This window comes from Pygoscelis adeliae, unplaced genomic scaffold, assembly GCF_000699105.1.
Source record: "Pygoscelis adeliae isolate BGI_AS28 unplaced genomic scaffold, ASM69910v1 Scaffold585, whole genome shotgun sequence".
Lineage (NCBI taxonomy): Eukaryota > Metazoa > Chordata > Aves > Sphenisciformes > Spheniscidae > Pygoscelis > Pygoscelis adeliae.
In genome coordinates this window covers 201,683-228,416 of record NW_008824801.1, presented here as the reverse complement: position 1 = coordinate 228,416, position 26,734 = coordinate 201,683, and the positions used below count along the sequence as shown (strand labels likewise).

The following is a 26,734-nucleotide window of genomic DNA, read 5'->3' as shown; positions in this document are numbered from 1 at the left end:
CCTGCAGCCCGTGTGCCACTAGTTATGCACTGCAGGCTGAGGCTAAAGCACAGGGCAGTGCACAGAGACTCCAAGAGCAAAAGAAAAATAGGAAAATATGTGTCTATGCAAATGAGAGCAGGCAGCTGGAGGAAAGGAAGGGAAAAGCAGGCCTGGGGCATGAAGATTCAGCAGGTAAAAAGGTGTTTCTCTAGCTGAGGAGAGGGCTGTCGCTCTAAAGCACTGTTAGAGAAGCTCTACAGGCACATGGGATGGTTACTTACATCTTCCTCCGTGTCTCCACCTTGCATTGTTCCCACAATCCGTGCCCCAGCTCTTCCTGCAAGAGCAAAAAGAATCACCATAAAGCCTGGCTCATGGTTAACACTGAGGGAGAATGAAAGATAAAGTTCAGAGTGTACATTTTAGAGGACTAGTCAAATGGCAGTGAGAGGATGATATCCCAATGCATGTAAGGTCACCCCCCTTGTTAAGCCTTAGAGCTCAGGAGAAGGTAGAAGAGGGTAAGGCTGGCAGTAATTCCAGTCAGGATGGTATTTCCAGAGCTACCTTATGCCAGTACGACAGTTCTGACAGGACGAGAGGCAATGGACACATTAAGAAACAGGAAATTCTATCTGAACACAAGAAGCCACTTATTTTTACTATGCGGGTGGTCAAACACTGGAACAAGGTTGCCAAGAGAAGTTAGAGTCTCTCCATCCATGGAGGTATTCAAAACCCAACTGGATGTGGTCCTGGACAACCTGCTCAAACCTCCTGTTTGAGCACAGGGGTTGGACTAGATGATCTCGAGAGGTCCCTTCCAACCTAAACGATTCTGTGAACTGGCATATTCCTTCCTCTGCTTTGGTACACAGAGAACAAAAGCCCGTCTTTTCCGTGTGGTAAGCCTTCTGTCCTTTAGAGAGCTCGCTATCCTCAGATCCTTTCTGATACTCCAGTAGGGACTGACAAGAATCCCAGGCAGGGCCAAGGCAAACCTCAAGAATTTCTTGTTGAGAGTTGGATGTGTAAGTCTGAAGAGGGAGGTGGAGATCTCAGGGTTGTAGGGAGTTCACTGAAAAGGGAGAACACACTTGCGCCTTCCTTTGTTACTTTTGGCTATGTAGAGGCCATATGAAATGGGGAAGACGCTAGCATGGTCTCCTTTGCTAGGAAGGGAGCCCGGAAGGTGTTGGGAATGGGCATAGCAGAGCTGTGACTGGGGAAATTCTGCGCGTGGGCTGACTGGGTGACTCAGCCCTGCTTCCCGCAGCTACCAGAAGTCACTCAGCGCCAACTGGATGCCTATTTAACAGTCCTGCTGTGACCATCGCATTTCACCATCTGTTTATCTCCCATCATCACTAGTTTCCTCTATGTCAAATATGGATTTTTCCAATGTAGACAAATTCTATTTTATTTTTTTAGCATGAAAACAAAGCAACTTTGAAATATATCCTGCCAAACCTCCTTTGTATCTCCCAAAGTACAAAAGAAGACAGGTCCCTTTCATCCCCTTTGCAGATTGATTTGGGTTAGTTGTAGCAAAAAGCTGGCTAACTCGTCCAGAAGTCACCAAAAAACCCTTGGTGCGTCAAGGCAGATAATTTAAAGGATCTTATGTCTTTAAATAACAAGTGGTGTCCTCTATCCATTGGGTTGCTGATAACACAGGCAGCGGAGATGGAATTATAAGAAGATTCCTGGACAGAAGATCTCTCTTCAAGCTTTACAGGCTTTTGCTCTAATTTACGCTAGACTAAACTATGTAAATCTGGAGATGATTACAACTGACATCATTAGACGACAATGGAATCACATTTTTGCCCAGCCTACAGATGGCTCCAAGAGTTTAATTGCAATTTTGCTGCGTAGAAGGCTCAGCATAAAGTGTTAGATAGGGAATTATTAACTCAAAAGGAGAAAGGAGCAGGGAGCTCCTAAAATTTACTGGTAAGACAAAGCTGAGAGAGATCCTGAATATAAAAGAGAGTCAAGATATCACATAAGGAGAGCTGATGAAATAGGATAGTTCAAACGCGCCAAGGGAAGAGCTTAGAGAATGCTAACAGAAGGTCTGCAGGATGCTGCTCTTCCATCTGTGGAAACAGTAAGGACATCTTAAGGCATCTAACTGCTTACATTTGGAGGAAGACGAGAATCAGGTACTGCCCAGACTTTGATCCCTACATCGTTTAAGCCAGGAGCACCTCTTGGAACTAGCGACTGTGGGATCAGCAGGGTTAGGTCCTGTAGCCCAACCCTGGGACACTCACAGGAGACACCCCAGGGTGCAGAGGGCCTGGAGCTTCAGGTTGTGCACTATGCTGTAGACTAAACAGGAGAGAAAGCAGATTTTCCACATGGGTAGAAGAGCTTCCGTGACAAAGGCGGGAGCGTTATTTTAACTTTCAGATCATAAACCCCCAGGTTTCCATGTGTGGGAGCAAGAGGAGTGACAGATGGCTGCGGTGCATTTCCGTGTGTACTGGGGGGGAGGCAGGAAACGGAGGAGTCGCCTGCACAGGACAGGGAGAGCTGGCAGGTACGGGGGTGTTTGTCACTTGAAATTTCCTGGGTTCAATTTAGCTGGGCTCAGCTTGCTGCGGCATTAGTGCTGCACCACTTTGGCCACAGAGGCTCGCGCAGCTTCCAAGCGGGTGAGAGCCTGTTATGTTTACTTACAGATAATGTGAATTCAGCCGGGACAGGCTGTACAAAGTGATAATTAGGTAAAATGTTAGTAATGAACAGACTGTAATTCACTGCACCTTTGGATTCAAATCTAATCTCCGTGCATCGCCACGGTTTATAGCCACTGAGCTATCAAAGATCAGAAGTGAACATGCATCCACGATTTTAAGCCTGTGAGCATTTGCCATTTTTCCTCTGCGTGTGATGCTTGCCATTGTACTAACCCGTGCAGCTGCCTACAATGGATCCACAGGGCTAGAATGATTTACATCTTCTTACCCAGCAGTGGGTATATGTTAACCCTGTGCCTGACAACAAGAAGCGACACTTAACCTGAGAGGTTAGGACAACCTACCATGAGGAGAAGGTAGATTTGCAGCTGAGACATTTTGCTCCCAGTTTGGAGATCCGCGTTCAGTCTCCAGCTCTTAATGCAAATTCACAGTATGAGCTCAGGTAACACACATCCCTTCCCTCCACATCACCTCCGCACACAGAAAATTGGGATAAATCTTCTGCCTGATCTTTCCGATCTGCACGCCCTTTGGGCACCGCGTTCTTAAGCGTGAGCGTAGCCCTTAGCACAAGGCCCTGATCTCAGCAGCATTTTCTAGGCGTTGCCAAAGTACAATGATGAACTAAGCACACTACAGCTGCTGCCCAGGATGAGCATACTTCTATTTATTTCTTACACCCTCCATGAAAAGGAAATTTGCTCGGAAGTGAATCACCTGTCTCAGTCCCTTCAGACCTACAAACCTCTCCTCCTTCTCCACCAGGTCCAGTGTCGCAATGGCCATAATACAGGCTGAAAGCATACAGAAACACCTCCTCCCTCCCAGGGAGCACTTAACTTTGCTGACACAAAACATACAGCCAAAGACAGCTCTGCTGGGAGCAGATGCCGAGGTGGTGGGAGGAAGCTCTATTTCAAGTTAAGACAAATTCATTTCTCTGAATTCCAAACTGCAGCCCCTTTTCGGTGTTTCCAAACACACTTGATTGCCCCCCTTTCCCCAGCTACACGAGCCTGATAATATTGTCCAGCAGCTGCTATATCAGGAAACTAAAGACTTTGCAGACTTTTATCTGGGGGACAGGAATTTGCAGAGATCCACATAGAAATACTTGAAAATGGGAAGAGCAGTTGTATCAGCTTTCTCCCTCCCCAGATCGGTTTCCTCCAAGCACTGGCAGTCAGACCCAGTGGCTCAAACACTTAGTGCTGACTGTTTTTTCCCCTCCCACTTGACCTGAAGAGGCAAGGAAGAGACTAATCTGACTCTCCAAAATTCTTTTAGAAGGTTTACAGTTAGAACTTGATTTGCTTTACTAGAAATGTATATTCAGTCCAGGAGCACAGTCACAAAGACCCACCATATGCCACGTGTAAAAAGCCCCAGTCAGGGTAAAATTGCACTTTGTGAAGTTCACAGGGAAGAAATTTATTTTTAATAGTTCATGGAGAGCAGTACCAGTTTGGTAGAGTCCTCTGAGGTGCTCTGAGAGCAGGTACATTTGTGAAATTTTTCCCCTTGACTTCATACATTATCAAACAGCTGGAGAACTTGAATCCTGCTAATGGACAGCCAAATACCTTCCCGCCAGAGCCATTCTTTATGCCTCAGCCTTCTCCCTCTGCCACCGCTACGGTACGTGCAAAATCCGGACCCACTCATCTCCTCACTTTCACAGACTTTGAATCAAGGCAGACACATGCAACGAGATGCCTGCAAACACCAGGGCTCATGAAGAACCATCAGGAAGAGAGCAGCCTGGCCAGGTTAGAAGAGATTTTTGTTTCTGTTGCTCTGTACTTCTTGTTAACTGCCAAGAAATCAGGCGGGGATTTTCAAAGGAGCTCTGGGGTTAAAACAATACTCACAAATCCCACACAGACAGGAAAGGTAAGAAGAGTTCAGTGCCCAGCAGAGCCTGTGTCAAGGCTGCTGTTCATATCTGACTCACCTCCGCCCACTTGACGCCACACAAGGTCTATAGGTCTCCCTTCTGTGCAGACATCAGAATCTATTTTGGCCTCTGAAAGCATGAGCTGCAGAGTGCCTGCAAGCCCCACGGAGTGCGTGAACTGCAGATTCCTGGTATTTTTGAGACTCAGGCCTTCCCATGCTGGAACTGCTGGGACATCAGGAGGACACTGACGGTATCTTGAGTCTGTGGCTGAAGTTTGCGTATGTAACACCCTTGGCAAATCCTCCCTGGTGGCACTTTAGTTATCAAGTGTGGCATCACTCTGACCAAGACATTTTCTTCTGGTTTTTTTTTTTTTTTTCAAAAACACAAGCTCCAGGTACTCTGACTGCAGCAGTGGGGAGACCCTGATCGCTGTTTCTTAAGGGTTTCTGAACAGACTGACTGGGGGGAATGGCTTGAGAACAATAAAGAGGGAGACCACATCCTGCACTAAGCTGCAGGCCAGTGAGAGGCAGCTGTCCCTACGGATGAAGCTGAGAGATCAGGGATGGGATCCCACAGCATTTGAATGATGCCTAGACAACTGCAGTAGGCTTCAGCATGTTTTTCTTATCAAGACTCATTTCCACAACAGAGAAGAATGCAACATTTTGAGAAAACCTGCAGATTTGTTATCATCTTGTATTTGTAAAGATAAATGCACTTGCATACGTTTCTTGGTCTTGGACTCAGAGATGTAATTTCCTTTAGGAACCAGAGAGAAGGGAAGAAATAGACTAGTTATTTACCATGTGTTTTTAAAAATTAGGCAGGTGACAGCTACAGGAACTGAACGTGAACAAGACACCCAACAAGGAGCAGGCAGCTGTTGCACATTCCTAATTGAATCCCTCCCCTCCCCTGCACATTGATGGCACATCTGTGGCTTCTACACACCTGGGAGGTTACAGGGAAGGAAAACATTCTAGAAATTCAGTAGCAGAACTCTGAACAGGGCCACAAGCTGGAGAGAGAATTTCCACAAGCAGAGTCTGACCATTTCCACTGAGAACAGGACTTTCCTACTTTTCAGCTTGCATGCTGTATGGAGGGATTTGGAAACAGGACTGTGTAGGCTCACCTGAGAAGATTTCTTGCTACTATGTCAAAGCTCCCGTTCTCCCTACAGGATTGAAAAAATGAGGGCTAATTCAGCCTCCGCAGCCTTCCCCCCGCATGCAGGGTACTTCTGGCCCTTTCCCAATGTCCGCTAGCCAGCTCCTACTTAATAACCACAAGCTCAAGTTTAAGAAGAAAACCAAGATGTCTTCTCAAAACACTGAGTGTCTGCCACAACAGCATCATCAGCATGCTTTCAATATGTGCTGCTCTGCATGCGCTGCCTCTGCGAGATGCATCTGTACAGGACTGGGGAATCCCACAGGCCTGGCTACAGCGTGGGAACAGCTGGTGCTGGTAAGCCAGCCCACGTCCACCGAGACATGGACCACGCTCTCTGTCTGCCCCTGAACTCACCTCCAGTTTGATTATCGTGTACTTGGTTCCACTTCTTCCAATGAGGTACACTTTGCTTTCTTAATAAAAATCCTTTATTCTCAACTGCTGCATTCAGAGACTTATTTGTTCTTGCTATGTTAAACAGCGCAGGTTTTCACAGGCAAAGATTTTATCCATTCAGTAGAAAGTACACTCACTAACCTGGCTGCCAGCACATCATTACCACATCGATCCTCTGGGTCACTTTTACAAAGGTAAGAGGCTCCAAGAGAGCGGCTCTCTCACCGTTTGACTTTGGACTGATTGTTTACTGAAAAACATTCAGAGTTTTATAAAGCTGTCTTCTTACAATAAGGACCAAATGGGACTGAAGTTGTTACTGTCTCGGTAGTGAAATGGTCTCTGTGGTCCAAACAGGACAAAAACACCACTTAACACTAACATTACAGAAGGAAACATAAGAGCTAAAGCATTTGGACAATTGGTTTACAGGGGCTGAAAGATCCTGGCAGTGTGGAATAGAGGGTGATTTACTACAGACAGGCACAGTCCCACAGTTCTGCAAGCGCGGATCATTTCTGCTTCATTCAGTAGCGTTTCCACTGCCTACCTTGTTGCAGGCACAGTCTGTGCCAGTCTGCCATGGCCTATCCAGTCAGCCAGTGCTATCGCTGGGAAGAGGAGTGATCCTGAATTTGCTCATGATTCCAAAATGCATTTCAGAACTCTGGTCCGAATGAGACTGGAAAGATGGATCTACACATGGATCTATACAACGTCGCTTCAAAATCTGCCACTTTTGATAGTGCGGATGAAAAAAATCCACTGTAGTTCAAGGGGAAACTGGAAAGGCTCTTAGGAAAAAAAAAAAAATCTACTGAGGGTTAGACTAAATTCGTGGAAACCACATCCAACTCAGGAAATCCTGATGAGGGTTGAAACAGTTTGAGAGTGGGAGGGAACCTGAGGGAAGTTCCTACGCTCTTGCCCAGGTGTTTTCTTTCAGCCAGTGCTGGAGACAGAAGACCAGGCTAGACGGACCTCACGCCTGACCTGGCACGGCAGCTTCTACATTCCCAGGACAAGGCTTTGCATTCTTCACCCTGATGTCCACCCCATCTGCACATGAACAACCATCCTGCTGCACACTACCGGTTTATGGCCTGTCTCAGGCAAGAGGTTTCTCTACACTGCAGATGGTTAAGACCTTCAACATGGCAAGAATTTATTTTTCTTTGGTTCTCTGACAAAACAGTCTTATTCCAAACGCCATCGCTAACTCGCGGTTTGACCTCAGGGAAGTCCATGCATCTATTTTATTTGTGTAACAACCTCACTTATCTATTGCTGGACAGAATAAAAGTGGACGTGAATTTTTATTCACATTGACAATGTTCAAATTAAAAGTTACAGATGATAAATCAATGTATTCTCTTACTTACAAAAGCAAATGATTAGTGACACATGGATTTATTACAATAAGCCCCATCAAGGAGGAGACTTGTCTGCAACTGTGATATTGTGATAACAAAACAGGTTGTAGTTTCACAAACCCAGTAAGCCAGCATCTGTCAGTCTGGCGACTATCTTCCCAGCCATTTATTTTCACCCCCCAGCCTGCTCCCTCCTTGTACAGAAGCTGTCCTGGCTTCCTAAAACTCAGTTTGCTGTACTGTTGAATCAGAACCATTGAACTCAAAGGAGAGACAAGCTCCACAGCGCATTACAGGTTCCTCCTTAACCTGCTACTGCCTATTCCTCTTTGTACATGGGGAATAAGGGTTCGATTTTCTTTCTGTACCACGGGAGCTAGCAGCCTCTCGTGTCTCCCCCAGCTAACACTCTTTTCTGCTCCATGGGGGACTAAATCCTATACCTTCAAGTCTTTTAATTGGCTAATTGCCAAAGCTGCATTTAGTTTGAATTTTGCTGCATCTAGACAGACCTGATGAAAGGACTCTTGAGGGTGAAAGTGTGTTGATTTTTCTCAATTATACCAAGTGACCTAATAAGAGAGATTATCTCTCCCTAAGAACCTTGCCTCTGTAATGGCAAAACACACTGGAATACCTCCCCACCTATTACAGAGGGAGGAAGTCTTCTCTTACAATACTAATAACCTGGAAATTAGAGATGTAAAACTGGATCACAGCAACTACAGGAACTGACTACAGTGGACCATTTCTCCTTAGTTTGTGAGCAAATACGTCTCAGAAGCACCACCGTGTAAGGAGACACAATGCTTCAAAAGCAAGCAATTGAAATCTCTTGAATTCAGTCAAGGAAAAAAGCAGTAATTAATAGAAATCATGTTCTTGTCATGCTGCCTTAATAATTAAGTACATTTTAAATGCAAACTACCTGTGCTGAAGTACATGTATAGATTCTTGGTGTGTTTAATGACAAATGGCCAAAAGCGAATGTTCAGGCCTGATTTTCTAAAGAAGCTGACACACCTGACATTAATCTCAAGTCTTGACATGTCTCCAGCACTTCAGTTGGTGAGAGGGTCACGCAGTCAAACACATAACCTCACTATCGATGAGGGTCCTGGACCAAAGGGGCCCATTTACACAGACAGAGAGGGGCAGATCTGAGACTGTTCTCAAGGCTAGAACTGTTGGTCACATAAGCGCGTACTCTGGATCAGGCTGGAGCTCCCGAAGGAAAGCGTTGGCCTGACTGGTGTCTTGATACAGTCCAAGCTTTTGTTTGTATGTTCTGGACAGGTAAGAATGGGCAGGACTGAGCAAGCTCACTCTAACACCAGAAGCAGAGATATCCCAAGGTTGAGTTTTCCTAAAGAAGAAGTGTAGGCATTTTGAACCAAAGCCAGCGGTACGGACAGAGTGCTCACTGTTAATCTCACGGTGTAGCTACAGCTAGAGCAACTGTGGGACTTGTCCAAGATGATGATGAGTAACCTTCGCAAAGCAGAAAAGTGAGCCAACAATCCTTCCCTTAAGAGCCTAACAATGTTTGTATCCATCTCTGCCAGCAGAGATTACACTGGAGCACTGTAGGACTGAAGTGCTGTGCGTTAGAATGGGGGAATACAACCTTACTCCTTCTGGAGGACCTGTAGGAAAGGCATCTCAGGAGCCATTTAACATACCTGGAGCTGCTTCAGTAGCTCACAGCAGGTGAGAGGCAAAAAGAGGACAGAGAGCTAAGGGAGGCTTCCAACTTACACAGAGATAAGGAGAGTAAAGATTGGGATGGCGACTGTATAGTCAGCAAACAGCGTGCTCAGAGTATGCAAAAGTCAGAGCATGATTATCTGCCAGAAGTAGTTTACTAAACACTAGGAAGAGACCTACAAAAGCACAGAAAGCAATCTAAACAGCATGGCAGAGAAAAGAGCCCAGGGATTTGAACTGCTTGCTTTAAGTCTGACAAGCTAATGCTGAGTCTCCAGTAAGTGTAATTAATGATAACAAAGCTCTTCCTAGAAAAAATTCTACTTGCAACAAAATCTACAACTTTTATTATAAAGCTTTTTGCTCCTAAAACTGATATTAAGAGCTGACTCTGGCTGCAACCAGTACCCGTATCACTAGGTTATGCTGTCCTCTGAGATGAGGCATCGCAGACAGTTACATAGTCACCTCCAAAGCTCTAAAAACTGCGTACAAACCTTTCCTTGAGAAAATGCATTGTAAAAAACCTTAGCAAATATTAGCATTTCTAGCACTTTCCAAGAATTTTCAAGTTTTATGAAAAACAGAGGAACTGAGGATAAAAATGCTTGAATTATATTGACTTGAGAACTTCAGCTTCTTGCTCTGGTCTGTCAGAGAGGGGAGAGCAGAATTCAACTTGGAAAAAACATGTATTTGCAGTTTATCTAAGTAACAGCTTCCAGCAGAAGTAGTGGCACATGAAATTACCCACACAGGCACTTCATCCAGATCCCAGAGAGGCTTTTGCTGATGGTCAGAATCACTCACCGCTAACAAGAACGCCAAGGAGAACTAACCTGATTTCCTGGTTTCAATTTGCTTGACTATCGACTAAGCAGAACATTTCTTTTCCCACCTAAGTGAAACACAGACCCTCAGACAGTCATTTCTCTGAGTTGCTTCTGACCAGGGTTCTAGCAGAATCAGCCAGAGGCTGCAGTTCCACTCCACATAAACAGTGGCAGAAGCCAGACGTCCTTCCCTGAAATAAATAACACGGGTGTGTTGCACCCGTGACTGTGTCAGTGCAGGTGGCTTTATGGACTCGCTAAAGGTCTCCTTTTGAAGAAGGCTCTACTAGAAGAAGTGTCAACAGCTAAAGGGAAATAACTGCTTTGCAATGAGAAATAGTATTACTTTTCTACGACTTTGTATAAAGCTGCTTCAGAATCTGCAAGGCAATACCAAGGAAGGATTTTCCTTACATGGTACTTTTTTCAGTAAATACTCCTTAATTTGCTCCCCTGAAAGCACTATGTTTAATCCATAAGACACTGTGCTCTTACAGCTCACAAGAACTGCGCAGTGCCAATGTCCTTGAACGATAACAGGGTCTTCTTACATTTAAGATTACTCAGATAATTCCAGCACATCCTTCTGAATAAAGGCAACTAAGGAAAGGTTAAGATACCTTGCAGTAGCGTTTCTGTGGCGGTGCGCTGCTTCACGATTTGCCTGTCTTCCACTTCACTATCAGATCCTTCATCCTCTTGAATCTCTATGTCGGAATCATCATTATCTGGTTAAAACAAAAGCAGTTGATAAATATGACTCAAACCAACCCACAACTCAGAAGAGCAGTTGGACGCAAGAGATGCTAGCAGTCTCTACCTTTGTTCAAGTCCAAGATTAATTAAAAATGCGGTTACAGACAGAACATTGGCTCTACTGACAAGCACAGGGAAATAGCCAACGTCCACATCCTAAGGATGGCATCCTTCTACACATAAGTGCCAAAGAAGCATACAGTATAAACAATTGTCTTGGGACAATCCTCAGATTGTACCATAAAGGTGCTGTTGTAAATACACTCTCTGGGTATGAAGCATACATACAGTCAGAAGGTGCTATTTCAGCAACTGATTTAAAGATAAAAATCTTTTAAAAGCGTTTGGAAAGTGTGGGCTTATTAATACATCTCCTAGTCTTTTACCCTGACATAAGCAATATCAAAAACCATCCCCATAGACCCTTTGCCTTTCATTTAATCATACATTAGAAAAGCACAGTGAGACATCCCCAGATAAATGAAAGCAGTTCCAGCCAAACCCAAGATGGCTGGAGAGACAAAAAAGCTTCCCAAGATGCAGGAACTTCTTCCAACATTTTCATAATCTGCCTTTGTTTTCTTCTTCCTATCCAAACTAAAGCCTACTTAGTCCTTTACTCCCGGTTCCCCGGTCACCAAATTGGAACAAACCTAAAGGACTTAGCTTAAATTGTCCTTCAGATGTTTGAAAGGATGACAAAAGTCTTCAGATACTTAAAAGTGCCTGCAAAAAAAAGGGCGGGCTGTTCACCATGTCAGCTCTACGAGTCCTACCTTGAGGTTCCCATTCACGGTCAACCATTTTTTCAGTAAATACTCCTTAATTTGCTCCCCTGAAAGCACTCAGATTCTCCTCTGAGCCTATTCTGAAGGAAAACAGCGGGTGGAAAGTTGGCGCAGAAGTGTGTGGAACATTTGGAGCAGGCTCTGCTCCATTTAAGTCTCCTTCTATCCCATGAGCTTTTTCCCCTCTCTCCTTCTTCATGCCTGCCTGCTTGTGCAAGCTCCTTGGCTCACGAAGACCAAGCTCTGCTTTCCAGCTACTGCCCACTTGTGATTATTTACTTCCCCCTTCAAGCATTCAATCAATGAGCCAGATCCTCAGCTCCTATCATCTTATGAACTCTTCTCGCTCGTGTAGAGATGAGCCCCTCTGCACCAGCTGATCCCACAGCTCAGCGCTGATGCTGTGTGGTGGCCTGCCTGCAGGAGCTGATGGAATTAGCAGTGCTATAACAAACCCAACAGGACCCCGTGTGAGGCCAGCACCCAGCACAGCAACAATAGCTGTTAATTATTTAGAGAAAATAGGCAATTCTTTCCCAGGTACATTTAATTACACACATGTCCGAGCTGAAAATGGAAATAACTACTTTAATTATGATTAGTAATGAGCTGACACATCTTTACAATATTTAATTATCAAACAATATACAAATACTAGACATTTTCCCATAATCTTTTTCATTGCAATATGAAGTTAATGACAAAATATAACGGCAAGGGATGTATTTGATACCCTGGTAAAATTACGAGGCTCCAGCAATGTTAGCTACAATTTCTATTTGTGTTGCACTTTCTTCTTTGGCAAGTGAAGGAATCACTCACTGCTGTGTGACGTGAATACTGTTCCTGTTTACCTGGTATTCAGGAAAGCGAGGTTTTGTTCAGCCTTTGCCCAGGCAAACTCCTTGGGAAGAGCCATGTGGAGCCTAAATAAAGGATTCGGGTTCGTTGTCTGTGTTAAAGAGCGAGACTACCTCATCTGCGATGGCTGTCACTGCTACTACTAAAATGTCCCCGTTCTTATTTTGTGGTTCCCCCCCCGCCCCCCCCTTCTTTTATTCTTTTTTTTTTTTTTTGAGCAGCAATTCCTCCCTTTCAGGTTTTGCCATTTGTGCTCCTCCTGTTATGCAGCACCACTGGCCAGAGCTGAGGATGCCGCAGAGAGCCCTTATGATTACTTTGCCAAACCACTTCTATTTCATCCCCATTAGCACTTTCTGCTTCTCGCTGGGATCTCCTGAGCATGAGCTGCCAGCTGAGATGGGGACTAATGGAGCCAGTCCTCTCCGCTGACAACCCAAAGTGGCAAACCCAGCTAACACCACTTCGGGGACAGGACTTAAGAGCAGAGAGGCATAGCAATGCGATTCTGCTCTGCGTGGGGGCCCCGATGTAACAACATGGGGCTTTAATTTGACATTTCACTTTTCTGGGAACCTTTTTTTTTTAAAAAAAAAACTCTTGTGGTAACAGACTCTCAGATATAACATGTAAAATATATTTCCCTTGGGACAAAGCAGTGGTAAGAAGACAAGAATAAACAGGCATGAATCTGCCATCTTCCTTTTGCTGTATGTAGATGCTCTTTCCTAACTACCCACGCTGACGGCTTAATGCTCTCCTGAACCACGTGAACCCTTCCAGCTCCCTGTAGCGCAATCCTGGGCACTCCAGCCATTTCTGACCCATTTCAACTTGCAAAAAGGAACCTCGTTTCATCATCTAATTCCCCACAGTACCTTTCTGTTGGAAAGTGGGACTTGCAGGAAGATCCCACGGTGAGTAAGTGCCCTGCAATAGAAGTGATACCTACTGTGGAGAGAGCATCAGTGGCTGGAGGGCCGCTTTATGAAAGGAAATGGTTTAAACACAGCTTTTTTCCCCCCTCACCCAGCCCTTTTCTTCTTTCCCTCGGGTTCTCTGCTATTCTCAATCCCCTCTTTCTCACACAATTTCTTTTATCCTTCTCCCCCACTAACTTAGACGTTGTAACTCTCGTCTGTCAGTGATGAAGTCGCAGTTTTCTGCTGTTCAGCCCATGCGTGGATGCCACAGAATACCACAGAAAAGCATGCCTTGTGTCCCAGCTCTACCTCTTGTCTTTCACAGTGTGCTCGACAAGCCAAGCCAGTAGCAACTGAATGCCTAACTTTCATTTACGCCTTTAAAAATCCTGGATTACTTTTCAATACAAATGAAGAGAAGATTAATCAGGTGAATTACCAGCATATAAGCACAGTGCATAATTTTTCCTACCAAGTTGTGACTTTGAAAGACATCTTGTTATGGATCTATGGCAAGAGTTTGGATTTTCTTTGAATAGCCTCGCTGGAATTTTGATGTGCATACCCCAACACGAAGCGTCACCGTGCTGCTACAGTGAACGCACGCCGGAGGATCAGAAAAGTGGCAGCTGCAAATGCAAATTCAGCAACAGTAAAATCTGTGCCTCCAAGCCTCCTGCTCACCACTTGGAAAGACATAAAGCACCTTTTTCATTTACAAAAAAATAAATGTATTGCTCTAACCCAGCTCAATGGCTGCTATCACCGAGCCCGGCTCTATCCAGTATACAACCCGAGTTATCATCAGCTGAGCAGAATCGTGCTGGGCCAAAATCCCAAGGACACAGAAGCAGAGTATATTGCTGAAAATTTATTTAAATACACAAGCTGAGTACGGGCTTCTTAGCAGGATTAAATGGCAGACTAGCCTAATGCTGTGTGTGACCCGTCCTAGCTAGAGCACTAACTACAGGGTTCCACCATCCTACGTCCCTCATTGCATGTGCCCAGTTTTCAACAAAATATTCCTGGTATTCATAAAAAGGTGACAATTCAGAAAGTTTCATTTAACAACATATAGAACGAAACTACTTGTTGCCCTAGGAGAAGTCACAACCACATCTGTGTAATACTGCATAACAGAAATTACACTGCATCAATTCCAGGGAGACAAGGAACATTCTTTATGGAGAAAAGGTAGATTTTTCTTAGTATCAGCATAAAGCAACGAAGGTAATAAAGCATACTACTACAAATTCCCACGTACTAGTACATGGAGTACAGAACACATTCTAATGCAGCTGGCTTACAAGATTTGCATGGGTTTACGTGAAGATTATTTGACTTTTCACGATAAACTGCTATTCAGCAATCCACGTGCCCAAATTTAGGCCAACGTTGGCAGCTTACTGGAGCTTAAGGCTGGTATTTTAACAAGCTCCTGTATTTTTACTACGAAAAGGTAATCAACAGAACAACTCTATAAAACTGCGTTAGGCCCATTTCCCCACCGCTGTGATTTACTCTACTGCACGGAGAATGCTGGCAAAACATCAGACTACCTGAGAGAGAATATACTGGGATTTTAAACCCCGCTTGCCTTACATGTCAACATTTCCATTTCACAAAGGTGGGTTCCAGTCAACTAAATTAGTTTCATTTAAAGCAGTCCAGCCACAAAAAGTACATCCCGGTTACAACTGAAAAACACTGCTCTCAGAAGATGCCTTATTTGTTCTAAAGCACACCCGCTGTTTCCAGAAAAAGCCAAAGCAGATACCTGGACCGATAACACTATATTTCAATGATTTAACTTTTGGTAGTTTGCAACACTTGAAGGAAAAACATCATGATTTAATAACTCACCACTGATTTCATGGCAGATTTGTTAGTTTGCATAAATATTCAAGTAAATGCATCCAACTGTAAAATATGAAGGTACTGTGGTGATGTCGTGGTTTAACCCCAGCCGGCAGCTAAGCCCCACAGAGCCGCTCACTCACTCCCCCCCGGCGGGATGGGAATCAGAAGGGTAAAAGTGAGAAAACTCGTGGGTTGAGATAAAGACAGTTTAACAGGGAAAGCAAAAGCCACGCACACAAGCAAAGCAAAACAAGGAATTCATTCACTACTTCCCATCGGCAGGCAGGTGTTCAGCCATCTCCAGGAAAGCAGGGCTCCGTCACGCGTAATGGTGACTTGGGAAGACAAATGCCATCACTCCAAACGTCCCCCCCTTCCTTCTTCTTCCCCCAGCTTTATATGCTGAGCATGATGGCATATGGTGTGGAATATCCCTTTGGTCAGTTGGGGTCAGCTGTCCCGGCTGTGTCCCCTCCCAGCTTCTTGTGCCCCCCCAGCCTGCTCGCTGGTGGGGTGGGGTGAGGAGCAGAAAAGGCCTTGACTCTGTGTCAGCACTGCTCAGCAGTAACGAAAACATCCCTGTGTTATCAACACTGTTTCCAGCACCAATCCAAAACACAGCCCCCATGCTAGCTACTGTGAAGGAAATTAACTCCATCCCAGCCAAAACCAGCACAGGTGAAGATAATAAGCACAAAGGACATTGGTTATTGATATGCTTTAGAATTAGATGTAAGTATTGTTTAGCATGTTCCACTTCATAATAAAAATCACTGCTTTGAAAACACAGGCGCTGGCTCCACAGCAATTACTGGATTCAGCGGGACGTTGATTTTGGTGAAAAAACATCATGAAAAAAATCAAGTGGGCAACTGACAGCCACTTGATCCAAAATAAAATCCCTTTAACAAACAGCATGAAATTTTAGAACAGGAAAAAAAAAAAAGGGGTGGATTGGGATTTTAATGTGACCAAAGGGAGGGTGAAGTTCAGCTCCCACTTGAAAGCCTCGGTTCTACCAAACCCATATTCATGTCTCACCAAACTCAGAGACACTAGTTGTGTATATCAGCCGGAATGCTCACGGATTTGCAGCTCTGCAATTCGAACAGGAAGAAATGCTTTGATATATAAATTTCAGTAGGGAACATCCTTTGTCCTTAGCACAAAACTGAGATCCTTCATCTGATCTCTGAGGAAAGTTCATCCTGGTACTGAGAGCTTGGCTCAAGGTCCAAACGCCTGTGGCTCCTACTAACTTCAGCAGAAAGCTTGGATGTTCAGACCTTCGTATACTAAAACTGGGCAAGAACATACCAACAAACACCAACGAGTAGGTTTTAGAGGTCTAAGTGCACTTTCTTACCTCACTCGGTCATTTTAAAATGGTCTATTGCTACAGTATCCAAACTCCCATTTTTAACAGTAAGGATGATTCACCACTGCCCAGGGAAGCGATAGGTCTCTGTCACTTGAAGTCATTAAAAATAACTCTCGATGACAAGCTGCATTTACACTGGGATTTGTGGTCTTGGCAGAGGAATAAGTAGCTTAGATATTTTTTAGATATTAATATATCACTTAGATATTCAGTGACCATAACTATTTCTAATGATCTCAAAAGCCAAGAATCCATCAAAGTACTATTAAATTAGAACATGAATTTGCAATTATTTAACAAGCAAAACACAAGACTATTGTGGACAAATTCCAAGTGTCCATTACAAGAAGATGGATGGTCTGAGCACCCTGCTGGTGACAGTGCTGAGCATTAGCAGTATCGTCCAGGCACCTCGCCCCTGTGGGAATTACCCAGCGACTCACTGCTACACTTCAAATGCCGCAATTGTTGCAATGGGGCTTTTTGTTTATCTGCTGTCAGATTTTAAAGCCTCAGTTCTGGAGTAGAAAGGGTACAAGAGGTTCAGTGCAGCACCAAACTGCAACAGCGCCATGCGATTTGCTATCCAAAGGGCAACATCTATTTGCTCTGTTTAATTCAGCAAGACGATAGAGCTAAGCACATTTTGCTTGGCTGTCAGAAAAGAAAGAGTTAGCTCGGCCAGTAGAACTGGCCAAGGAAACACTTCGGTTGTGTATCGAGCAGAACTGAAGCTCTCCAGGAGCATCAGTTAACCCCATTGCTGTTGCTGAACAATACTGAAGTAGTGCAAATTTCAAAATGCTGTGTAACATGGATGTTTATTCATTCCACAGACCAAGCAAGAGTACGCAGGGTGGGCTGACTGGAGCGGCACACCAGAAAGTGGTACAGTCAATGAAAAATGCAGTCTTACGGCAAATACTTTTGCAAACTGAAATCAAATCCTGGGCATAGCGTTACCCAAAAGAAATACAGGAAGTATTTTGAAAAATTCAAAGGGTTTATTTTCTAATTTTCAAAACAAAACATTTTACTTTTTTTTAAGTATAGTTTACATAGTCTGCTTTTAAATTGCCAAAAAAAGAATCTTAGAAAGAATGCGAGAAAACGCACATGAAGGAGTGTGTAAAAAAAGTGAGAAAGAAAGATCTGTAAATGTAATAAGCTCATTAGTCTGAAAAAATGTATTTCAGTCTAGAAACATTTCCACTTGTTACTTTTTGCTCAGCAAACATGTTTTTTCAACCTTGGATGAACCTGACAAAACATCTTGAATTTCTGCTGTGGTCAGTCACCTTCCTAGCCCTCTCCTCTCACACCAAGCCATTATCAGAGGAACCCTTCACATATCTACACCTGACAACAGTTCTATCAACAGCCTTCACGGTGCTCATCCGAGCAGTGTCTCATAGAATGTTTTAAGAGCCACTGGCAAGCAAGAACCACAAGGAAACTGAGCCCTGAGTTTCAGTCAATTGGCATTCGTCACTTTGCACCAACCTTGCATGTGCCACAAGGGCAGCATGCTGTGTGAAAAACACCACATCGCATATTGGTTTCTCTAAGAGCATCTTATGTGAAATAAAGATTACAAAAATAACAGCGAGTTACTTACCCCTCATCACAAAAAACATTTCTGTACTGCTGCAAATACTTAATCGCGTATATTTTCATCATGTAAATAATACTCAAAGCCTGATCTGTATCTAGAGTTCAACATCTTTACACATTTTAAGAATGGGTTTTCACATACCTTAGTGTTAGCTTTTCTTTTTTTTTAGTGCAGTGGTTTTATGGGGATGCTCTGTCAGAAATAAAAGATGATTTGCAATGTATGCTAGCAAAAGAAAAAAAGAACCAGGCTGCTTCTGAATTACACTAAACATTTTTGCAAGTTTTATGCGTGTACCATGACATATCCACGGGCTTTCTATATTCTTAACAGACTGGCACAATTCAACCTACATTCCACAGCTCTTCTTTACAAGAAATATGATTTGGGTTTCTCTGGTGTTAGTTCAGCCTGAATCTCAACTGAGAGCTGTCCAGAATTCCTGCAACTTCTGCTGCAGAGAAATGACCTGTTAATTTGCAACCCTTCTTACCAAATTAGCAGGAGATAAGGTCAAAGGCCCCAGACAATAAGAGAACTGCATCAATTAGGAAGGTACGCAAAGGTAAGAGTGCTTACAGGGGCAGAATGGATGCTGACTTTTATCAGTTAATGATAACAAATTTATCACCAGATTCCAGCCTATGCTGCTAGAAGAGCCTCATTAAGTGTTTTGCAGCTCTCAGGGGCAAAGTGTAATGAGAGTTAGAGAACCTTCCCGTTTCCTCGCAGGAGGCACTGGCCCCGTGCTACCCCTCTGTGTAGGAAAGCAATGAATCAAACGAAGCTCACTCCACCACCCCGGACCTTCAAGATTCAGCCGGAGAGTCTTAGGATACTGGGAGACATCAGGCCAGCCTGCCCACCTTCCACTGAGCGGAGCCGCAAGGGGAAGCAGCTAATCCCTTTGTGTCCAGAACCCGATGCACGAGCAAGACCAAGTCAGAGCAGGGTCTACTTTAACAGTCCTGCGAGCAGGCACAATGTATTTGTTGGGTTGAAGGCCCAGACAACAAAGGCCTAAATTTTTGACAAACTGAAGATGGAAGAAAACTTAGGATAAAATCACTTTGCTTTGTGTGGGGGGCATTACTCAAAAATGCAAGTGGACTAAGGAAGTATTTTTTCCTCCCAAAACCTACTTTAGAAAGTTGTTTCTGATGGTGAAGAAAAGCCCTTCTTTAATCTTCCTTGCGTCCGTCTCATTAACAGGGCACATCCTATCTTAGAAGGAGGATGTAGCATGCAGAATCTCCAAACATAGGTGAAAGAAGGTTTAAGTGCTCATGCCTGTACCATTTCCCCGCAATACACACAATGCTCACAGTACTCGTTGACAAAATCACTAGCCGCCAGACCAAGGGCTCTCGGGAATCCTCTACGGCAGAAACCCCATCCCTTATCGTGCTTCCTATTTCTAGCATGAATTTCAATATTAACCTTTGGGGGGGGGTTGGGCAGGCAAAGCTGTTCAGTGATGCTGCACCGATTCTGCTGCTGTTTCTTTGTTTCCTCTTGTGCAAATAATGTGTTTTTCTTGTGACGAGGATCCTGGGATTAACGTAACTGTTCCGTAAACTTATCCCTAACAGGGCACTATGCCATTGAAGACGCCGACCTCTGCATTCTCTTACCAAAGCATATCTCCTGGTTTTGAATTGTATAAAGGGCATCATTTCACTAATAATGAGAGGAGGAGAGTGGGGTCTGGTCTAAGGAAAAAGCACAGCCTGGTACCTGAACATTATATGTTAGCAAACCGTGGTCTCGGAGAGCTTTACAACATTCAATCAATTAACCTTACAGCACCCAGTAATGAAGCCGTGCTCCATGCTCGTGACTGGGGAAACAGCCTCTGAGAGCCAAATTTATTGTCTCAGTTACACCTCTGCAACTCTGCAGACTTCCACACTGTGTGCAGATGAAGGCAGGCTGGAGCTGACAAAGATGACTTGATTTTCCAAGGTTATGAGACAATCAATAGATGAGCCAGCACTGAAAAACAGCATCCTGCTGCTCTTATCACTAGAATAATTACTAATTATGACAATTAAGTACTTGAATAAAGATGTATTATAGCAATACTTTTAGGTCATTAAAAGTCATAATCACGTGTTCTTAGGTGGCAGTTAAATCACTCACTAAAAGGCAAGGTTCATATCATTTCAGCTATGCAAAATGACTAATAGTTTTCCAAGTGAAAATCCACAGACGAGGAGAAAGCAGATCAGCAAATTTTCACGTTATACTTCATAATGCTGATTACGGATGATAGATGTTCTTCTCTTCTTGAAGTTATTTATCCCGGAAACTGTTAGATAGCAGGACCTGGACTTTTTCACTCAAGTCAATCCTTGAAACAATTCCACATTCTTATAATTTATATTACAAATCCTATGTTTCAGCTAAAACTTCTTCACTTTTTACTGCATTGACATAAGAAACTGAGGTCAAAGATGGGCAGAAATGAGCGAATTTCCTCTTTCATGAGCTTGCTCTGAAAATCTCTGCCAGCAAACAAACAGTGAAGCGCAATTTTTATGTCTTTACTCAATTTCAGCTTTCACGAACTCTCCCTCTGATCCTGAGAATTAACTCCCCTTCTATTTTTCCCCACTACCATATAAAAATGCACATATTGCAATATTACATTCACAGAGGTAATTAATGAGGAAGTTCTTGCTAATGCTTGGCTCAAAAGGAGCAAAATCTGGTTTGTTAGCTTTCTGAAAAACCTCAAGAGGTTATTATTCCCTTCTGCTCCTCAGCTAGAATTCTAATTTAATTAAGAATAAGTTTAGAAAAAAAGAAAAAACCCAAATTTTAATTGCATTCACATTTTGCAGGTACACAAAAATCAAGCAAATGCAAGCAGGCAATCATGGACCCCACTCTGAAGGTCAGTGCTATTGAAGAGCATTTCAAGCTGAGAGTTCTTCATCTGCGAAAGTTATGATCTGATAGACACATCACCAAGAATTAATCCGAACACATAACCGAACTCCATGCCATGCAACGTGGCAGGCTAGCTGCTGAGGACAGAGATTATATTCCAGTTTTGCAAGGCACACCAGCACACGTGTGATACGAGGCAGCCAAGCGGTCCCACACACCAATGAGACTACTCACCTACACGCAAGCATTTGGCTGGGTAGAATCCTCTAACCAGGTTTGTTCGCAAACCAACCTTTCATCAGCGATCCCATCGTGCTGGGACAAGTGCTAGCCCATATAGGCTTTGATAATAGTAAAATGAAGCCTAAAATCTGCTCACTGCAATTGCACAGCTTGTTTAGTGGATGACTGTTTCCATCCCTCAGTACCGCAGTTAAGATTTACAAGGCAGAGAAGCATTTCAGAGTCGTTAGGTTCTCTATTTCACTGTTGTCCTTTTAAAGTTATTATCATTCCACTTTTTCTAATATATCCTGTTGACTCTGACACCTATCCCATGTCCCCTCCGCTTCAGGCTTGTAAGTGGATACTTATACATAAAGTAGCCAGTACTTCACAATTTTTCAGCTAATACAAGCGGTGAAGGAATCCCACTTACTTCCACTCTTAAGCAGGTGCTGTTCTTCTTCCTTCAGCCTGTTCTGCATAAGATGTAGCATGTTTGCTGCTTCCTATAAGAGGTGAAAACAACTGAATTAGAGAAGCTGCCACGTTGCCCAGTCAAGTAGCTAATTGGATGGTCCTACAACAACAGTTAAGGGCACTCACAGGCAGAATAAGAATAGAAAATTTCAGCATCGAAAATATTTTATGAAAAAAAGGTCTTAATTGAAACATGGGAGCTCCTACTTACTTTGCCCATGAGGGTCAGGATATAAAGCATGTACCTAGGTAAAACAGCGCACTGAAAATCAACCGTACATTCCCACTGGCTGAAACCTCACTTATCACGTTGAAAATGAGTTCACTTGTCTTCACCCCACAGAAAATTACCGCCGTTACAGAATGAAAGGGGCTTTCTTTGGAAAGCAGTCTTTGGTAGTTGTTTTCAACCAATACTCCATTAAACAGGAGTGGTTTGTGAAGTGACTGCAACTTCGTAATACGCAAACCAAACCAGAATAAATTCTCACATTTCCACGCATGCAAACAAAGTGGGAGCAAAAAGCCCTATCAATAAGCTGGAGAAGTATAGCCATGTACTATACTATAGTGTTCGGGTGCAAAGGAGAGCCATGACAGGAAGACTGCGCAAGGTGGTTTGTTGATTTTCTTTTTTGAATATAGCAGGTTGTTAGATAAAAATATGCTGAGAAAGACTATTGTAATGACAGCATGATGAAGTTATGACAAATGCAGTTCAGAGCAAATGGAAAAAGGTAGGTAGGACAGGGGTTGCTGTGCTGAGGAAGAGAAGCAAATCACGAGTCTCAACCCGTTCAAATGAAGGCCAATGATAATAGAAAACGTTGCAAGAAGGCCCACAAGGACTTATAAAACCTAAGTCTTGCACAGTCAACTGAGTAAGAAATGTGACAGCCCAGAAGGGAAGCAGCAGGCTGATGGCAGCAGGGCAGTGGCAGTTAAGACAGACATTCTCGTTCCAGCATAATGGATTAGTAAGAAAACATGGCTGGCTCTGGAGACAGTAACTGATGAGAGTAATTTTAATCTTCTAGGCATGCACTTGCAGAGCATCACAGACCTGGTAGACCTAAAGGGACTATTTGAATGCTGAACAACACAAAGCAATTGTAGGAGGTGTTTCACTGAGTTCATTAAGTTCTCCATCCAGTTAGGACTAAAATCCAGCAAAGATACCAAGACACTGAATTTTAGGAACTAAGGTTCGCTATTCCAATAGCAGCGTCAACAGAAAAATATATTTTTACTGACATCTAGTTTAAGTTTGGATAATGTTAATGGTGAATAGCAAACTAAACTATCAATAGAGTAGGTAGGATATGAATGCAGACAATCAGATTCAGACAGAACCTACAATACTAAACAGGTGGCAAACAACTGATGGAAGGATTTAGCCACAAATTTTGCTAGTTTTAGTCTCTTCTGCAATTCTAGTCAAGCAAGACAAGTAGATGGGAACGCTAATTAACTGTGGATTGAACTAAGATTTTCTGAGCCTTTGGTTTTCTATGCAAAATATGCATACAATAAAAAAAAATAAAAAGACACCAGTTGCTCTGACATGGTCAAATCTGCACATTTACAGTGCATTTGCAGAACAGAAACAAGGGCTTAGCTGGAATATCTGTGGGACAGAGGGAAGTACGAAGAGCATCTGAAAATGGCCGAACGGTGGGCAATCTTTTTACACTTTCAGATGGAAATGTGTATCCATATGTATGGCAATAGTGTGCTAGCTGAGAAAGGAAAATCTCCTCCCACCAACCTCTAGGCAGCAGCAAACCACCAAGTCCCACCCAGCACACAAGGAAGTTGCTGGAAACAGGGGCCTGAGGACTAGCTTGCATGATGCATCACAACTTGGCATAAACATCTCTGTCTTGGGAGTTGAAATTCATGCTGAAAAAGCTTGCAGAGATGTTTACAGGTGGTAAGGGGAAGGGATGTAAATCCCCTGTACCTGGTGAGAAACCCAGCTCAGTGCCTCTCTCAAGGCCACAGAGGGAATAAATTTTGATCCAAAAATCTGCTTTGGACAGCTATGCAAAGTGTCTGCTGGATGAACTCTCCAGTACTAATAGAGACAATGGCCCCACAGATGGTAGGAAGACTGCTAATGATGGCTTGGGATTGCAGAAGTAACACTGCAAAACATATAGAAAATAACATAAAGAACAGAAATAACACAGCAGGCATGACAGCTTCCAGGGCTATAAAGCAGAAAGGTCATGATGCAAAATCATTCTGAATGAGACACTCCAACAGCAACTTCCAACAATATAAACTACTGAAATCCCTGAAGTGATGGATATATATTTCTGCAGGGAGAAGCTAATTCCATCTGCAAGAATGAAGAAGGAAAAGACAGAAGCATAGTTTTATAACTTGTTTCATGCAGGTTCAGAACATTTTAAATACCCCATTTAGGAAACTGCTTTTCTTTATTAATTCCTTCTATAAGGAACAAATGACAGTGAGGACAAAAGAGTGTAACTGAAGATTAAAGGAAAGGGAAGATGCAAGGATGCCGTGGACGGTGCGGTTATGGTAAGTGGGCCAATAAAGGTTACCTGCCTCCTCTTGATCCATGCTGTTGACCACGATACAAGCGACCTCCGTATAGCAGCAACGCATCTGCACACTGCCTGCAAACCTGCACAGCTCAGTCCCACTAAGAAGGGTAACCACTGCAACGATTACCATTTTCCATCCCCCTCAGTGTTAGCAAAGCCTTTTTAAAAAGACTGATGAAAGTCGAAATGAACATGGACGCGAGGCAAAATTTTCAGAGGTTTCTAGCTACCAGTGTTTCCTTCGGTCTCTGTAGCACGTGCCCATTCCAAGACCTCCCTCCGCAACAGTGGGTCCCAACATTTTCTGACTGAGCCTCACAGTTGCTATCTTCTTTCCCTCCCTCTTCCTCCCTGTCTGGTTTCTCCCAGCCAGTCATAAGATTTAAAGATAGTCCGTGATTTAAACAAGTCTTGCCCCTGCCCCAGGAAACCTTTACAATGCAGCCTCCTGTGCTGTGTCCTTGCGACAAAAGGAGTAAGTAAGGGATCAATCAGCCACCTGAATCTCAACCCCATGGGCTGTTGCAGCCTGCACAGTGCATATAGCAAAGAAAATCTACAGGGAGGAAAAAGGAAAGGACATTTTTAAAATGTTCACGGACCAGTGAAATACTGGGTACAGATATAATCACTACCTAATATTGTAATTCCAGGCACAAGTTAAGACAGCTGAAGCTGGCAATCCAAATTCAGTCAAATAAGCAGTCACCCTCCCCTGCACCCTGGGCCACTCGCTTCTTCCCTTTATCACCCTCCTGCTCTGGTGCAAGCATTTGTGCAGCGACAGAAAAGAAACCTGGTGAAAACCAATTCATCAAAACAAAATTAAGCCAGGCAAATTCTCCACTGCAGTTCAGCATTTGGCTACGCAAATTCTTAACTGGCACAATGGAGGACAGGGTGTTGCAGTTGTGGGAAAAACAACAGGGATAAGATGATGGGGTACTCTGTTTCAGCTTCAGTGCTGTTTACGGACTTAAAATACAAGATAAATGAAGTTCAATAAAATGGTTTAACCACACAGATGAGCCACTTCTCCCCCTTGACTCTAGCCTCTCACTTGTGCTGGTGCCAGCAGCTCAGCTGACCTCGTACCAAGCCAGCCCAGAGTTAACTGGCAAGAAGACCATTGATTTTCTGCTGGTTTAGATCTCTGAGGAGCTCGATGCACGGTCGGTCAAATGCCGCTGTCAGCCCAAGGGAGCTGCTGAGACTGTACAACATTGTCCCTTTCAACTGCAGCCCATCACTGCGTCAGTTTAGCTGTGCTGCCAGACTACAGCCTGCAAAAGCATATCAAAAACTGCAGCACCAAAAACTGTTTCAAAAGGGCAGCCTCAAACCGGCTGGAACCAGGACAGCATCAGTTAATGCCGTTTACAGTCCTTAACAAGATCTTCAAAGGAGGGGGCAGAAGTGATGGCAGGTCATAGGAAGTAAACAAAATTAATAATGTAATTTTTTGAAGTTACATACTTACTTAAAAGAACCTGCAGAGAAATCTTAGATCTGTTAAATTAGTGAAAGAATTACAACAGCTTCATTGGTTTAAGATTTTGGGTTTAAAAACAATGACAACTTTTAAACAGCTGAGTCAGTGGCAACTTCAGCTTCTCTTTCTCCCTGCTGCTTTTAATGACTGCAGTCATCAGGCTGCATTTTTTGGTCTGACCAGCTTCCACCTTCACTGCAGACACCACTCCCCACGCTTCACATGATCTTAACAGATATGATTTGTATCAGCTCAGTGAAAACAAGACCATGCTAATCAGAGATGTTTTTCTATTTTAGGCTGGCCATTTCTGTGTGACCCAGGGCTTCCAAAATGTGACAAAGGAACAAAGCTAAGGGCGTGAGGACCGTAACGCCATAGATGCTCTTTCAACACATAATGTCGTACAACGGACTTTAATAGACTAGCACTCCGCACAGGGCAACAGTCAGGTTTTCTGCGCAGAGTGGCAAAGTGACAGCTCCATGAAACAAGAGATGTGGCCTTGACCTTGCGAAGCACCCGCGGGGAACGGCCTGGGTGCCTTGAGATGCTGTACGAGCAGGAGCCAACATTTAAGCGCCCTGTTCAGTCTCTCCAGTAAACAAACAAGACTGAAATGCCGCAGGCAAACACTGCACGTATCTCACTCTACAAGCAAACTTTACCCAAATTAAGTGGCAGCATACACTGTGGAACCACAGTGTCAAATTAACGCAATTAAAAGTGCCAATTAACACAAAATCAGAGCCAGCCTGCCCCATCAGAGAGGGCTCAGGCCTTTCAGGACACCAGAGA

The 26,734-nt window shown here is 43.7% G+C and overlaps 1 protein-coding gene across 2 annotated transcripts in view; it reads right to left on the bottom strand.

The window, feature by feature from the left end:
• The window catches only part of CLUAP1 (clusterin associated protein 1), a 70,634-nt gene that overhangs the window by 3,100 nt on the left and 40,800 nt on the right, over positions 1-26,734 (bottom strand). For both annotated transcript variants that reach the window (XM_009323966.1, XM_009323965.1), the window contains exons 8-10: positions 21,825-21,897; positions 10,705-10,812; positions 264-319 (exon numbers count right to left, since the gene is read on the bottom strand). In XM_009323966.1, coding sequence (XP_009322241.1) covers positions 264-319; positions 10,705-10,812; positions 21,825-21,897 — 237 coding nt within the window. The remainder of the gene's footprint in view (positions 1-263; positions 320-10,704; positions 10,813-21,824; positions 21,898-26,734) is intronic.